The sequence below is a fragment of the Cololabis saira genome, chromosome 9 (assembly GCF_033807715.1).
Source record: "Cololabis saira isolate AMF1-May2022 chromosome 9, fColSai1.1, whole genome shotgun sequence".
NCBI classification, from domain to species: Eukaryota; Metazoa; Chordata; class Actinopteri; order Beloniformes; family Belonidae; genus Cololabis; species Cololabis saira.
This window is the reverse complement of record NC_084595.1, coordinates 5,060,535-5,078,301: the sequence shown is the minus strand read 5'-3', so window position 1 is coordinate 5,078,301 and position 17,767 is coordinate 5,060,535. Positions and strand designations below refer to the sequence as shown.

Sequence of the window (17,767 nt, the reverse complement as noted above, 5' to 3'; positions counted from 1 at the left end):
TTCGCCTTTCGCCATTTGCCTTGATCATAAGGCTTATACATACAAGACTTTTCATTTTTTGCGGCTCCAGACATATTTGGTTTTTGTGTTTTTGGTCCAATAAAGCTCTTTCAACATTTTGGGTTGCAGACCCGTGCTCTAGTCACTTCCACTAAAACCTAAAACCGCATGAGCAGGGTTTTCCTGCACCGATTGGCCCAGATTCTGATAAAACTACAGAAAGTACTGGAGCGGGTGATAAATGACGCGCCTGTGCGGGTGCACGAGTGCATCCACCTCCAGCTCCTTTCACTTCCTCTGCTGATGATCCACATATTCATCCTCATTAGGCCTCAAATTAAACAGTCCTTTCGGGGAGAGATTTGTATTTTAGCACGCGGCCACATCTGTCCTGCGTGTTTACCTCCACCAGCCTGACAAAGAGGGCTTTTGAGGACTCGTCTGAGCCTCGGGTTATCGCTGTTCCTGTGTGGCATTATTATACTGCCCACAAATAACACCCGCTCCATTAACTAATGTCTCTGCTATGATAGTAATCTGCTGGCAGGTTTCTCACTGTGAGCAGTAAACAGTAAAAACCACCTGAAATAGCTCAGGAGGAAGAAGCTGTCAGCTCAATATCCACATTTAGAACAGTTTCATCCCCACTGGCACTAAATCACACTATTGTAGCGCTCTGTGGTAGGGATGGGCGGTACGGATTAAAAAATGTATCACAATCATTTCTGGCATTTATCCTGATAATGATCAAAATTACGATAAAAAAAAAAAATACCAATTCAACTCCATCTTTTCAACTATAAATGTATCTCTCTCTCAGATCCACCATGTTTGTTACACAAAAACCTCATCAACGGGAATTTATCCTTCTTTCTTTCTTTCTTTCTTTCGGGCTCATTTCTTTTTTTCTTTCTGGGATTAAAGGGACAGCTCTGCGTTGGTTTAAATCATATCTATCTGACAGGTTCCAGTTTGTTCATGTACATGAGGTTTCTTCAGAACAGTCAAGGGTCTGTTATGGTGTTCCGCAGGGTTCAGTGCTAGGGCCAATCTTGTTCAGTTTATACATGCAGCCGTTGGGAAGTATAATCCAGAATCACGGCATACACTTTCATTGCTATGCTGATGATACGCAGCTCTACTTGTCTATGAAGCCGGATGAAACAGAACCGTTAGTTAAACTTCAGGCATGTCTTAGGGACATCAAGGACTGGATGTCCAGAAATTTCTTGCTTCTAAATTCAGATAAAACAGAGGTTATCATTCTTGGTCCAGAGCATCTTAGGAAGGAATTAGATGGTGTTGCGATGGCTTCCAGTGCAACTGTGAGAAACCTTGGTGTTATTTTCGATCATGATTTGTCGTTTAAACCATATGTCAATCAGGTTTGTAAAATAGCATTTTTCCATCTCCGTAATATTGCAAAAATTTGGAAAATCCTCTCGCAGAGTGATGCAGAAAAACTAGTTCATGCGTTTGTATCTTCTAGACTGGATTACTGTAATGTGTTGTTAGCAGGATGTCCAAGTAATTTGCTGAATAGGCTCCGTATGATCCAAAATGCAGCAGCACGAGTGCTGACAGGAATCAGCAGGAGAGACCACGTCTCTCCAGTGTTAGCGTCGCTCCATTGGCTACCTGTAAAATTCAGAATCCAATTTAAAATTTTATTACTTGCATATAAAGCCCAAAACTGCTCAGCTCCGCAGTATTTACAAGATTTGATAGTGCCTTATGTTCCTGGCAGAGCTCTCCGCTCCCACCTCCACCTTTAAAACTAAACTTAAAACCTTTCGGTTTAGTAAAGCCTATAGTTAGTGTTTAGTAAACCTCTAGCTGGTGTTGGTAAATCTCTAGGTAGTGTAAACTCTAGTGTGTTAGAGTCAGTAGTCATAGTTGCAGCTATAGAACAAGACTATAATAGTTAGTCTCAAATATAGCTTGGTGGTAGATATGCTGCTATAGGCTTATGCTGCAGGGGGGCACTGACATGATCCGCTGGGCGGTGCCTCTCACCCTTCTTCTCCTCTCCTCTCCCCTTCCTCTCTTCTCCATTTCCATTTTTATTTATTATAAATATCTCATAGCTATCATTTTTGTCCATTGTACCTGTAGTTTCTTGTGCCGGCCCCCCTTTTTTCTCTTTTGTGTATGTTTGCAGGCCGGAGCCTCGGGAGCTGCATTCTGGCCTGTGTTCCTCATGATAAGGATCTGTCTTGGCCAGTGTTGGAATGGGGTGGGGATCCTAAATGACAAACTTGACTGTGCCGTCTTGCTCGGTCTGTCTTTTTTACGGGTATGCGAGCGCGGCTTCTGTCTGTGTCTGTTGAGACAATGGCATTATTGAGGTGCTGGGAGTCTGCGGCGCCCGGGTGCCTGGCCCGCCCGAGCGGGGTTAGCGGAGCCACGTTTGACTGGATCAGGTGATCGCTCCATCCCTTTCAAGTGTGGCTCCTCCGCAGCCCCGCCAGTAACCTGAATCTGGAGCCAATAAAAGATGGCTGAATAGCTGGCTGCCCTCTCTCTCTCTCTCCCACACACACACACACACACACACACAAACACACACACAGTACTCGAGTTGTAAAAAACAATCAGGGGGGATGGTGGATTTTATCATATGGGGACAGATAATTTGTGCTGATTACAAATAATATAATATATTACAAATAATAGCAGTGACCAAAACACCTGCAGAAATACTGCAGGAATGACATAGCAGCAGTTAAATGCAGCCTTCTGTAAGCTTTAAATATCCACTGGGCTTACATCAAATACATCAAAACACAACAATAAAAAACACTTTTCTGAACTTATCAATATGACTCTGTCCTTCACAGGATAAGTAAAATGGATCACTGCAAAAACTCACAATCTTAACAAGAATATTTGTCTTATTTCTAGTTAAAATGTCTCATTTTAGTAAAAAAGATCTCATTACACTTAAAACAAGACTCATCACTGGAAAAAACAACAATTTTCACCTGTTTCATGTAGATTTTCACTTGAAATTAGTAGAAAAATCTGCCAGTGGAACAAGATTTTTTTGCTTGTAATGAGAAGATAAATCTTGTCCCACTGGCAGATTTTCCTACTTATTTCAAGTGAAAATTTACTTGAAACAGGTGAAAATTGTAAAATAAGTTATTTTTCTGGTGTTATTTTTCTGATGACTCTAAATGTTGAAATAGCAGTAAAACCACATTCATTGATGAAATGACATAAGGGATGGAAAGGGGGGATGGCAGTTTTACAGGGGGGATGATTTGGACCGTTTTTATTTCAGGGGGGGGATGCCATCCCCCCTCATCCCCCCTCATCCCATCTCATCCCATCTCAAAAACATCAATTTATGAATGAAATATAGGAATAAAACTATGTAAAAAGTCACTACAGTGGAGATCTAATGACAATTATGGTTTTATACAAAATAAACATTTATTTAAACTAACACTGATATACCAGCACTATCTTGTAGTATATGTAGGTGCTGATGCATGCTTTTATCTCATGTCGTTTAGATTATTGTAATGCCCTGCTCTCTGGTCTTCCTAAAAAGAGTATTAAGAACCTACAATTACTACAGAATTCAGCCGCTCGCGTGCTGACGAGGACCAGAGGGCGGGAACACATTACACCTGTTTTAAAATCGCTGCATTGGCTCCCCGTCCGTTTCAGGATTGATTTTAAGGTTCTTTTACTGGTTTTTAAGTGTCTTAACGGTCTTGGGCCATCTTATTTATCTGACCTGCTTTTACCGTATCAACCCTCACGGACCCTGAGGTCCTCTGGCACCGGCCTTTTAACCATTCCCCGAACCGCGACCAAAACCCACGGTGAGGCTGCATTCAGCCACTATGGCCCCTCTTTATGGAACAGCCTGCCAGAGAACCTCAGGACCGCAGAGAACGTTGATATTTTTAAAAGGAGGCTCAAGACACACCTTTTTAGTTTGGCTTTTATCTGATCTCATTTACCTAGTCTTTTTAGCTATGTATTGTGTCTACTTCTTTAGCTCTTTTATTATCTCTAAAACTTTAATCCATTTTAGTGACTTTGTATTTTATGTTATTTATTATTCATCTTAAGTTTTGTATAGATTTCTCTAAAATTTTACACTTTTAGGCATTTTTTACTTTCTTTTAATCTTTTAGTTTTTAGCTCCAGTGTTTCCTCAGGGGGGTCGTCCACACTGGGAGGTGTGCCTGCTCCGCCCATGGGGGTGTCGTCATGGGGATCCCTCAGGCCTGGGTAGCTGGGGTGGGACTCCACCTTCTGTGTGGGGTCTGCCCTGGTCTGTCCGGGTCGGGGGGGTCTCTGTGGCAATGCTCCTTGTGGTCATGGTCGGTGGAGCCTCTCGGTGTGGACGGCCACCCATAGGTAGTGCTTTTCTCACCTGGATCGTTAGTGCTAAGCCATGTCACCAGTCCACTTACTGTGTGTGTGTGTGTGTGTGTGTGTGTGTGTGTGTGTGTGTGTGTGTGTGTGTGTGTGTGTGTGTGTGTGTGTGTGTGTGTGTGTGTGTGTGTGTGTGTGTGTGTGTGTGTGTGTGTGTGTGTGTGTGTGTGTGTGTGTGTGTGTGGGCGTGTGAGTGTATGCACATGTGTATGAGTGTGAGTGAGGGTGTGTGTATGCGTGGGGGGTTGGGGGGTGGGGTCGTATGGGATGTTTTAAATTGTACTTTTGATTGTTATTTTATTTTGTATGTAAAGCACCATGAGTTGCATTTACACTGAATGAGTTGGTGCTATATAAATAAATAAAGTTTAAGTTTAGTATAGTAATCTAATATAACTGTAATAACTGTAATAATAACCGATCTGCATGATGCGCAAGGAGTGAAAACGCGTGAGTTATTACTAAACGTTATCATTAAGTGAGAAAAATAAATTCCATGACTTTTCCAAAACTTTTGGGGTGAACTTATGTTTCCAAAACTTTGCCAGGCCTTGAAAATTACATTTTTCAATTCTATGACTGTTTTTTTCAAAACGTATTCGATACGATACGAGTTTTAATTTGTCATTTTCAGGACACATGTAACACACGGTGCACTGGGAAACAAAATGTCGATGCCTCTGGCTCAGAAAAGCAAATAATGACACAGTTGAACAGTTTGAACCCTGACCAGCCTAATATAAAAAATGTAAAAAACTGCCACCTTGATTATTTCATCAGGAAACACAGCTTGAAGCAAGAATCTGTTCATTAGTTACTCTTTTGAAAAGCACAATTTAACTGGCTTTTGTTGGCTCTCTAAGAGCAATTCATGTTTTTGATAAAAAGCATCCGTCCAATGGCAAAGCCAATCATGGCCAGAATGAGGTTGGCATGACGCTCTTTCCTTCACGTGTGCACACTCACTCCTGACATCAAAGCCGGCTTATTAATGATGCCGTTTTAATTAGCACTTGGCAGTTCCTGTCTGAAAACTACATGTTCATATATCACTCTGACTCGAGCCAAGTTCCTGGACAATAACTGACTGGATTTATGATATTTATAAAGCAAAGATTGTTCATTGAAACAGAGAGATGTCTCAATTTTGATGGAAAAAAACAAACAAAAACACTAATTTTTCCACTATGATACAACAAACAAACACCATTAAAAGCCACAAATATGAATGTTTAATGTCAGTGGAACAAAAGCAAGTCTGGTCACATTTGTATTGTTTTAGACCCGACTGTTTAACCTTTGCCCAACTTCAACCTGCCAAAACACACACACACGCACGCACGCACGCACGCACGCACGCACGCACGCACGCACGCACGCACGCACGCACGCACGCACGCACGCACGCACGCACGCACGCACGCACGCTAACCTGGAAGGGATTTACTATGATTAAAACAAACATCCTATCCCATTTATATAACAGTTTAAAGCCTGGAAAGCTTAAATGATGAGCCAATTATACAATTTCTTCCCAAAATCAGTTCTGCTTAAAGGTTTAGAAAAATTCCTTTTTGAGAAAATGTTTACCTTGAAAAGTTATCCCCCTTATATTTGTTTCTACACGGCCCACGGTGGAGAGAACGGTGTGCAGAACTGACCCAGAGACTTCACTGCAAAAACTCAAAATCTTACCAGGAATATTTGTCTTATTTCAGGTTAAATGTCTAATTTTTAGTCAAAAAATCTCATTACACTTAAAACAAGAGTCATTACCAGAAAAATAACTTGTTATTTGACAATTTTCACCTGTTTCAAGTTAATTTTCACTTGAAATAAGTAGAAAAATCTGCCAGTGGAACAAGATTTATCTTCTCATTACAAGCAAAAAAATCTTGTTCCACTGGCAGATTTTTCTACTTATTTTAAGTGAAAATCTACTTGAAACTAGGGGTGGGCAAAAATATCGATATGGCAATATATCGCGATACTTTTCCAGCTGATTCAATATCGATATTCAAAATTTCGAATTTCAAAATATCGATTTTTTTTTAAATATTTTTTATCCACGATTTTTTTCCCATTATATCACCCAGTGCTCCTAAGTGACAGTCCTGGGCATTGCCACTCTCTACCAACCCCGGGAGGGCCCTGCACTGAGCTCAGGTTTTATTTCACGTTTTATTTCATTTTATAATTTATTTTTTATATAACACAATTGCCTGTCCTTAAAAAATGAAAAATAATGGACAGAGGTTTATTTATTTATGGATTTATATCTATACTGACTGATCACTGTGCCTGTCCTTGGTTTTAGTACCATCTTTCTTGTGTTTATTATCATTTGCCACATAATTAAAGCAACCTCATACTAAATGTAATGTTAATTTCATATGATGTAAATAATATGAAAAACATATACAAATATGTTGTAACTTTAGCTTGTATAGTTATAATAAAACATTGTTTTGACTCAGTTTGTCCCATGAATTGTCACTATAATCTGATGAACGTGCAACTCGGATTTTAAGATCCATAAAGCTTTTTACAGTTTTCAGCAAACTTTATATATCGCAATATATCGTAAAATTTGGATATCGCAATATCGTATCGTATCGTATCGTCACTCAGGTATCGTGATGTGTGTTGTATCGTGAGGTCCTTGGCAATACCCACCCCTACTTGAAACAGGTGAAAATTGTTGTTTTTTCCAGTGATGAGTCTTGTTTTAAGTGTTTAAGCCGCCAGAGTCCTTACAAACACAAGGAACATATCACACATATCACATATCATACCATATCACACCGGTCATGAAATCGCTCCACTGGCTTCCAGAGTTTAAAATCTTCCTGCTGGTTTACAAAGACCTGAATGGTCTTGGACCAGAATCCATGCTCGATCTGTTATTTCCTATGAAGCTTATTTCATTTATTTGTTATTTAAGCGTACTTTTAAATTAAATACTTTCTGAAAACCGCGAATGAGATGTACCTGTTGGACTCTACTGCCCTTAGTTTTCAGCAACTTGTGCTTTTTATTATTTTACCTTCTTTTCTCATAATTTTATTTCATTTTATTTGTTATTTACTGTCTAATTATGTCTTTCCGCTTTTAATATTGATGTAAAGCACTTTGAATTACCTTGCGTTGAATTGTGCTATATAAATAAACTTGCCTTGCCTAAGTGAAATGAGATTTTTTGACTAAAAATGAGACATTTTAACTAGAAATTAAAGCTGCAAGCAGCGATGAACGGTTCTCCACCCTTGTGCACGTTCAGGCTGCAGTGGAAGCTTGTATGACTGAATGTAGATTCTTCAGGCCTGGACATTTAGAGGATGAAACACCCACACTCTCTGTACCAAACTATTCAAAAGTTATGGCAGAAAGTAGGAACTATCAGATATTCACCATTCAGAAGAAAGGGTGGGGCTAATTCAGGCCAATGAAGGTCAAGGACTCAATACCGACGACACCACCCACATGTCTTTATCACAACCCGTTCAAAAGTTATGGCAGATAAAAGTATTCTAGGGGGCGCTGTTGAGCCATTTTGCCACGCACATTAATGCAAACCATGAAATGTCAAATTTATCGCCAGGCCTGGCTTGCGTGCAAAATTTGGTGACTTTTGGGGAACTATCAAATATGGACCAATCAGATGAAGGGGGGGCGCGCTTTTTGGCGTCTAGCGTCGCCACGGTAACACTTTTGAAAGGGAAAAGTAATGCGTGTAGTCGCAAGATGGAGATGCACATTTTGATGTATAACACACCTGGGTGCACGTTACGGTTCGGGCTGAATTAACTGCCGAAGGAATGGCATAAATTTCGCCAAAATGACGACAATTAATTCAGAATGTTCAAAATGGCCGACTTCCTGTTGGGTTTCGGCCATGGCGCCAAGAGACTTTTCTTTAAGTTGTGCCATGATACAGGTGTGTACCGATTTTCGTGCATGTACGTCAAACCGTATTGTGGGGCTTGAGGCACAAAGTATTCTAGGGGGCGCTGTTGAGCCATTAGGCCACGGCCATTAATGCAAACCATTAAATATCAAATTTTTCACCAGGACTGGCTTGTGTGCAAAATTTGGTGACTTTTGGGGCACGTTTAGGGGGAAAAAAGGCCCTTATTTCATCAGAAGAAAAATAAAAATACCTACAGATACAATAGGGCCTTCGTAAGTGCTCGGGCCCTAATAAGACGAATATTCCAGTGTTTGAGACCCGTGCTCTTACCTCTCCGGTCTGCGGGCCAGCGAAGGCCAGCAGGCGGGTTGTGGAGCTCGTCTCCAGCAGCGAGCACTGGCAGAAGCCGACGCTGCCCGTCCACAGAGACTCCACGAGCTCCTGGCGTCCCTGGCTCAGATCCCACACACACACCTGCATGTCCCGGCCCTGACTGCTCCAGAAACACAACGTAAAGGGGAAAAGGTTGAGTCTTCAACTGTACAAGTAAATGCAACTTCAAATCAGAAAAAGCTCAGGCGACTCAGAAAAAGCAGATTACAATATTCTTTAGTGATGTCCCGATCACGGCATTTTCAAAACATCAGTATCGGCCAAAAAGGTATCGGGACATACCTAGTTATTAATGTTTTTAACCCTTGTGCTGTTTTCGGGTCAAAATGACCTAATTCTCTCCTTGCTTGCTTGCTTGCTTGCTTGCTTGCTTGCTTGAAAAGTTATTTTTCTGGTAATGACTCTTGTTTTAAGTCTAATGAGATTTTTTTGACTAAAAATTAGACATTTTAACTAGAAATAAGACAAATATTCCTGGTAAGATTTTGAGTTTTTGCAGTGCTCCTTTTAAGCATACATTCACCCTGTATTAAGCATTTTAAGTGTCTCAGCTCATTAGTGTTTTGTTGTTTTCTTAACATGTTGCTCGGATTAAATGCAAAAATATATTTATATTAAAAAAGCAAACGGGGAAATGAAAAAAAAAAAAGTATTTCTCCAAACAAGTTGCATTTTCACTTTCGTTCAAACTTTTTCTGATTTGGAGATTTATTTTGAAAACCACTTTGGCTTATAAACAGCCAGAAACTGGCCCAGCATAAGCGTGTGTGTGAATCCAGTGAGAGTTTGTGAGGATGAACCTGATCAGGGCGTCCGTCCGCTCCAGCCCGCTGACCCAGAGGACTGAAGTCCCAGAATGTCCCTCGACGATCGTCTCAGCCCTCCGGCTGTGCAGGTTCCAGATGTGAATCGCACCCTTTCCAGACCTGCAAAACCAGAGACGTTGCTTTACCGAGGTCATTCACATTCACTCATTAGGGCCCGAGCACTGACAGTGTGAGGGCCCTATTGTATCTGTAGGAATTTTTTTTTTTTTTTTTCCGACGAAATGAGGGCCTTTTTGCCCCCTAAACGTGCCGCAAAAGTCACCAAATTTTGTACGCAAGCCAGGCCTGGTGATAAATTTGATATTTCATGGTTTGCATTAATGGGCGTGGCCTAATGGCTCAACAGCGCCCCCTAGAAAACTTTTCTCCGTCATAACTTTTGAATGGTTTGACATAAAGAGTCGTGGGTGGTGTCATGGGACTCGGTATTGAGTCCTTGACCATAATTGGTGAAAATTAGCCCCGCCCCTTCTTCTGATTGGTTGATATTTCATAGTTCCTATTTTCTGCTATAACTTTTGAATGGTTTGACATAGAAAGTCGTGGGTGGTGTCATTTCTGATATGCTTTAAGTTATTCTATGCAACTTCTGAGAGCTAGCAAGATTTGAAAGTGGCGCCTCCTCTAAGCCCCGCCCCCCCCGTCCCCACCCACGAGCGCTCCGTCCAAAGCCACGCCCCCACAAACACGAACGCGCATTATTAAACATTTTGGACAGCACATTTACAGCAAAACTACCCCATGTCTCATTCACCTGTAAGCGAGGCCGGTTTTAGGGGGGGGCAGGAGGGGCTGTGCCCACCCAAACGTGCATCCTGCCCACCGGCGTCTCCATCCTGGCAGGTGCCGGTGCGGCTGGCAGAGCGCCGTGCAGGCTCTAGAGCCACAGCTACGGCGTACCCTACGGCGTACCCTACGGCGTAGGCTACGGCGTAGCTGTGGCAACAGAGCCTGCACGGCACCGCAGCGCTCCGCCAGCCGCACCAGCGCTCTCCGCTCTCGCCGTGATGGAGACGCCTACATCCCCACGGACCCCATACAGCTTCCGAGCCGGAGCTGCTGCGGGTCTTCACGGCTGCCGGGGCTGTTCACGTGTCCCTGCGGGCTGCTGCTGCTGGGCAGAGTCCTGCAGCAGCAGCCCGGACGGCTAACGGCTCTGCTCCCCGCTCTCACACACACAATGGGACCGACCCGCTCTGGAAATAACTACTGGGGGTCCGTGGCTGAGGGGAGGGAGGGGGGTTACACTGGGACACTGTGAGCCCAGGAGGACCCGTGGGAAGTGGACACGGGGGGCTGGAAGCGAGTGCGCGCATGGGACAGGGGGGGGGGCGTGGTTTAAAATGAAGGCATCTGATTGGTTCTTTCCCTTCCTGGACCTGGACCAATCCGTGTCATTCGGACCGAATGGGCGGGGCTTAGAGGTGCCTCTTTCAAAATTCTTGCTAGCTCTTCCACATCAGGGAGAATACCTTTAAGGGGGACGGTGGCCATGAGTGCGAGGGCCCGTTCATCGCTGCTTGCAGCTTTAATTATTTTTATTTTTTTAAAGTGAAAGGTGCAGCAGAATGAGGCAGACATGATTGTTGCTGGAAGGTGCATTGTTAGAGCATGTGATAGTTATTATAATTACTGCTATTATTGTTATTGCACAGTGATTACTCTGAGACTTATTGTATTAGGGCTGAAAGATTAAGTGGTTTGTAAATCAAAATCACAATTGTAAGTGATGCAATTAGCCAACTGTGAAGGTCACAATTATGTATGCAGTTCAAAACCAATTATTTTGGAGTATTGTCCTGCTCCAAAATACAACAAAATGATCGCATTTCAACATCTGCAAAAGCAACAATTGCATAAATGCACACCAAATCCAGACACATCCAACACAGGTTGTTGCGTGCTTGCTGATTGGGTAACGTACTGCGTCACGCATCGCGTCACTTCCTGGTGTTGCAGCCTGTTGCTGCTGCACGGTGTGCAGGCTCAGATCTCTCCCGACTTTTTTGTCTAAAACTTAGATTGTTTTCTGGTAAAATAGCACTATATCTGGTACATTACTGTCTTTATTTCAACACTCGCTCATTTTCTCTTCCGTAACTTTCACCGTCACCAATCACCGATACATTTTCTGTCCGTTAGCCTCTGTTAGCATCTTAGCATGGCCTCTCCGTCTCCCACCGTTTCACCTCTTTGCTGCTCAGTGTGTGAAATGTTTAGCTATTCCTCTGCCTCCTTTAGTGAAGACGGTAAGTGCTTAAAATGTAGTTTATTTGCAGGGCTGGAGGCGAGGCTCAGTCAGTTAGAGGTCCGGTTCTGCCAATTTGACCATAGTCCGATAGCCTCCTCAGCTAACCAGGCTAAGCTAGCGGCAGACCGGCCTGTAGCAGCTGAGGGTAGCCGGTAAAGTTGTCATCCATGTCGGAGCTAATGACTCCCGTCTTCGCCAGTCGGAAGTGACCAAAATGAATATTGTCTCGGTGTGTAACTACGCCAAAACCATGTCGGACTCCGTAGGTTTCTCTGGTCCGCTCCCCAATCTGACCAGCGATGACATGTTTAGTCGCATGCTCTCGCTCCGTCGCTGGTTGTATCGGCGGTGTTCAGAAAACGACGTGGCCTTTATTGACAATTGGGAAACGTTCTGGGGAAAGCCCGGTCTGACTAGAAGAGACGGCATTCATCCCACCCGGGTTGGTGCTGCTCTTGTCTCTAGTAATTTGGCCTGTTTCATTAGACCCTCTCCCTGACATCGCAGGGTCCAGGCCAGGATGCAGAGCTGTAGTTTAACACACTTCTCTGCTGCTTCTCGAGGACCAACGCCTGCCAACAAAACTGTAGGATTGCATGATGTAATTGGCGACTCGAAAACTATAGGATTATAGGATTACACATGGAAGCAGTGCTGCTCTAGCAACATTTCAGTCATTTTTAAAAGCCTTATTTAATGAATAACAATGAAGTGAAGCTTTACTTTCAAAACACTATATTGCATATTAAATTGCAATATCAGAAGTATCACAATCACATCTTCACGTCATGGGTCGTGTCATCGGACTTAGTTTTGAGTACTTGACCTTTATTGGTGAAAATTGCACTCGTGATGGCCCGCTCATCGCTGCTTGCAGCTTTAATTAGGGCCCGAGCACCTTCAGTGCGAAGGCCCTATTGTATCTGTAGGAATTTTTATTAGGGCCCGAGCACCTTCAGTGCGAAGGCCCTATTGTATCTGTAGGAATTCTTTGCGTTATTATTATTTTTCTGACGAAAGGAAGGCCTTTTTGCCCCCCTAAACGTGCCCAAAAAGTCACCAAATTTTGCACGCAAGCCAGGCCTGGCGAAAAATTTGATATTTAATGGTTTGCATTCAGGGGCGTGGCAAAATGGCTCAACAGCGCCCCCTTGAAAACTTTGTGCCTCAAGCCCCACGATACGGTTTGACGTACATGCACGAAAATCGGTACACACCTGTATCATGGCACAACTTAAAGAAAAGTCTCTTGGCGTCATGCCCGAAACCGAACAGGAAGTCGGCCATTTTTAATTATTTGTGTAATTTTGGCGCAATTTATGCCATTCCTTCGGCAGTTAATACGGCCCGAACCGTAACGTGCACCAAGGTGTGTTATACATCAAAATGTGCGTCTCCATCCTGCGACACCACGCATTACTTTTCTCTTTCAAAAGCGTTACCGTGGCGACGCTAGACGCCAAAAAGCGCGCCCACCCTTCATCTGATTGGTTCAGACCGAAAAACTTTGCGCCTCAAGCCCCATAATACGGTTTGATGTACATGAACGAAAATCGGTACACACCTGTATCATGTCGCAACTTAAAGAAAAGTCTCTTGGCGTAATGGCCGAAACCGTACAGGAAGTCGGCCATTTTGAACATTCTGAATTAATCGCGTAATTTTGGAGCAATATATGCCATTACTTCGAGAATTAATACGGCCCGAACCGTATCGTGAACCCACATGTGTTATACATCAAAATGTGCGTCTCCTTCCTGAGACTATGCACATTACTTTTCTCTTTCAAAAGTGTTATCGTGGCGACACTAGACGCCATAAGGCACGCCCCCCTTCATCTGATTGGTCCATATTTGATAGTTCCCCAAAAGTCACCAAATTTTGCATGCAAGGCAGGCCTGGCGATAAATTTGATATTTCATGGTTTGCATTAATGGGCGTGGCAAAATGGCTCAACAGCGCCCCCCGGAAAACTTTGTGCCTCAAGCCCCACAATACGGTTTGACGTACATGCACGAAAATCGCTACACACCTGTATCATGGGACAACTTAAAGAAAAGTCTCTTGGAGCCATGGCCAAAACCGAACAGGATGTCGGCCATTTTGAATAAATTGTGTAATTTTGGCGCAATTTATGCCATTCCTTCGGCAATTAATACGGCCTGAACTGTAATGTGCACCCAGGTGTGTTGTACATCAAAATGTGCGTCTCCATCCTGCGACTACGCGCATTACTTTTCTCTTTCAAAAGTGTTACCGTGGCGACGCTAGACGCCAAAAGGCGCGCCCCCCTTCATCTGATTGGTCCATATTTGATAGTCACCAAATTTTGCATGCAAGCCAGGCCTGGCGATACATTTGATATTTCATGGTTTGCATTAATGGGCGTGGCCTAACGGCTCAACAGCGCCCCCTAGAATACTATTTTCTGCCATAACTTTTGAATGGTTTGACATAGAGAGTTGTGGGTGGTGTCATGGGACTCGATATTGAGTCCTTGACCATAATTGGTGAAAATTAGCTCCGCCTCTTCTTCTGATTGGTTATATTTCCTGCTATAAATTTTGAATGTTTTGACATAGAGAGTCATGGGTGATGTCACCTGAATCGGTATTGAGTCCTTGAGCTTCATTGGCCTGAATTAGCCCCGCCCCTTCTTCTGATTGGTTGTCCCGATTTTCTACTATAACTTTTGAATGGTCTGACATAGAGAGTCGTGGGTGGTGTCATCAGATTCTGTATGGAGTCCTTGACCTTCATTGGCCTGAATTAGCCCCGCCCCTTCTTCTGATTGGTTCTCCCTTTTTTCTGCTATAACTTTTGAATGGTTTGACATAGGAAGTCGTGGGTGGTGTCTTTTCTGATATGCTTATGGGGGGCGGTGGCCGTGAGTGCGAGGGCCCGTTCATCGCTGCTTGCAGCTTTAATTATTATTATTATTATTTTCCTGACAAAAGGAAGGCCTTTTTGCCCCCCTAAACGTGCCCAAAAAGTCACCAAATTTTGCATGCAAGTCAGGCCTGGCGAAAAATTTGATATTTAATGGTTTGCATTAATGGGCGTGGCAAAATGGCTCAACAGCGCCCCCTTGAAAACTTTGTGCCTCAAGCCCCACGATACGGTTTGACGTACATGCACGAAAATCGGTACACACCTGTATCATGGGACAACTTAAAGAAAAGTCTCTGGGAGTCATGTCGAGAAACCGAACAGGAAGTCGGCCATTTTGAATTAATCGTGTCATTTTGGCGAAATTTATGCCTTCCTTCGGCAGTTAATTCAGCCCGAACCGTGACGTTCCCCCAAGTGTGTTATACATCAAAATGTGCGTCTCCCTCCTGCGACCACACGCATTACTTTTCTCTTTCGAAAGCGTTACCGTGGCGACGCTAGACGCCAAAAAGCGTGCCCACCCTTCATCTGATTGGTTCAGACAGAAAAAACTTTGCGCCTCAAGCCCCATAATACGCTTTGACGTACATGAACGGAAATCGGTACACACCTGTATCATGTCGCAACTAAAAGAAAAGTCTCTTGGCGCCATGGCCGAAACCGAACAGGAAGTCGGCCATTTTGAACATTCTGCATTAATCGCGTAATTTTGGAGCAATATATGCCATTCCTTCGAGAATTAATTCAGCCCGAACCGTATCGTGAACCCAGATGTGTTATACATCAAAATGTGCGTCTCCATCCTGCGACTACACGCATTACTTTTCTCTTTCCAAAGTGTTACCGTGGCGACGCTAGACGCCAACAAGCGCACCCCCCCTTCATGTGATTGGTCCATATTTGATAGTTCCCCAAAAGGCACCAAATTTTGCACCCAAGCCAGGCCTGGCGAAAAATTTGGTATTTAATGGTTTGCATTAATGGGCGTGGCAAAATGGCTCAACAGCGCCCCCTTGAAAACTTTGTGCCTCAAGCCCCACAATACTGTTAGACGTACATGCACGGAAATCGGTACACACCTGTATCATGGCGCAACTTAAACAAAAGTCTCTTGGGGTCATGCCCGAAACCGAACAGGATGTCGGCCATTTTGAATTAATCGTGTCATTTTAGCGAAATTTATGCCATTCCTTCGGCAGTTAATTCAGCCCGAACCGTAACGTGTCCCCAAGTGTGTTATACATCAAAATGTTCGTCTCCATCCTGCGACTACGCGCATTACTTTTCTCTTTCAAAAGTGTTACCGTGGCGACGCTAGACGCCAAAAGGCGCGCCCCCCCTTCATCTGATTGGTCCATATTTGATAGTTCTCCAAAAGTCACCAAATTTTGCATGCAAGCCAGGCCTGGTGATAAATTTGATATTTCACAGTTTGCATTAATGGGCGTGGCCTAACGACTCAACAGCGCCCCCTAGAATACTTTTCTCTGCCATAACTTTGGAATGGTTTAACATAGAGAGTCTTGGGTGGTGTCATGGGACTCTGTAATGAGTCCTCAAGCTTTGTTAGCCTTAATTAGCCCCGCCCCTTCTTCTGATTGGTTGTCCCGATTTTCTGCTATAACTTTGGAATGGTTTGACATAGGAAGTCGTGGGTGGTGTCATGGGACTATGTAATGAGTCCTTAAGCTTCGTTGGCCTTAATTAGCCCCGCCCCTTCTTCTGATTGGTTGTCCCGATTTTCTGCTATAACTTTGGAATGGTTTGACATAGAGAGTCGTGGGTGGTGTCATCAGATTCTGTATGGAGTCCTTGACCTTCATTGGCCTGAATTAGCCCCGCCCCTTCTTCTGATTGGTTGTCCCTTTTTTCTGCTATAACTTTTCAATGGTTTGACATAGGAAGTCGTGGGTGCTGTCATTTCTGATATGCTTATGGGGGGCGGTGGCCGTGAGTGCGAGGGCCCGTTCATTGCTGCTTGCAGCTTTAATTCATCTTAAGGTTTCAACGGCAAACTTTCAACTTTCAAAAATGCTATAATTTGCTCTATTAATAAATAAATATTCGAATGCACTGAAACCTCTGGTGCGCGCGATTGTAATGTTTTTGTCACAGACACAACTAAACTATAATGTTTATACATTTATGATGCCTATTGAAGAAAATGATCAGTAAGAGTGTCACTGAGGAAAACACAACTTACCCAGAGTACAGGAGGGGAGTGTCCCCTCCACTGCAGCTAAAGTGGAGGGTGTTAACGGGGCCGCCCGCCCCCCTCAGGGTGAAAACGGGCGATGGAGAAGGACGGGACATCATTCACTCGTGCCAGGGACGCGTGGGTGCCAGGAGGCTGCAGAGCAGCACCGTCACCTACACAGCAAGAGAAAATGACCTGGTTATTTATAAGCTGGTGATAATTTAGATCAGGGGTGTCAAACTCATTTTGCTTGGCGGGCCGGATTTGACCAATTTTTTTCTTGTGGGCCGCACGCTCAAAATAACAAAACATTTTTTTTCTAATTCTTTTTTTTTTTACTATTGTTATCTAATCCAATATTTTAAAGGAAATATGCACTTTGTTCACACTCTAATTATGTAAAATATATTTCTTCGGGATCTTTTCTTGAAATTTCGTTTTTTTGCGTTGGAAACTTCTCTCGGGCCGCATGAGGCCCACGGGCCGCACATTTGACACCCCTGATTTAGATAATGATAATGATGTAGTTAAACCTGAAGGAGTTTGAGCTGACGACCAAAACCTGTCCGTGAGGAAGCACGTACTTCAGAAAGGTGGTGTTTTACTTGAAGCAGGTTAATTGGACTCTCAGATAAATATGTGAGGATGATCTCATGTTGTTTTTGTGTGAACACTCAGAGCGAGAGAGAGCTCCCTTTTGGCCGTCAAGCCTCCGTGTTCCACAGAAACAGACGTCTGTATTTATGCTCTCACTGCATTTCCTCAACTGTTAGTGTCTACAGCGCCTGTGGCTCCCTCTCACTCAGGCTCCTTCCTTTTAGCCCTGTGTGATAACACCTCTCTTACTCAATACGTCATAAATCACAGCCCGGGACAGCTTAATTACAGTAAACAGACAG

At 43.6% G+C, this 17,767-nt stretch overlaps 1 protein-coding gene across 1 annotated transcript in view; it reads right to left on the bottom strand.

Moving 5' to 3' along the window:
* The window catches only part of gnb1l (guanine nucleotide binding protein (G protein), beta polypeptide 1-like), a 65,843-nt gene extending 48,826 nt beyond the window's left edge, over window positions 1-17,017 (bottom strand). The window contains exons 1-3 of the mRNA XM_061729797.1: window positions 16,875-17,017; window positions 9,502-9,627; window positions 8,639-8,801 (exon numbers count right to left, since the gene is read on the bottom strand). Coding sequence (XP_061585781.1) covers window positions 8,639-8,801; window positions 9,502-9,627; window positions 16,875-16,987 — 402 coding nt within the window. The 5' untranslated portion in view covers window positions 16,988-17,017. The remainder of the gene's footprint in view (window positions 1-8,638; window positions 8,802-9,501; window positions 9,628-16,874) is intronic.
* Window positions 17,018-17,767: the final 750 nt, after the last annotated feature.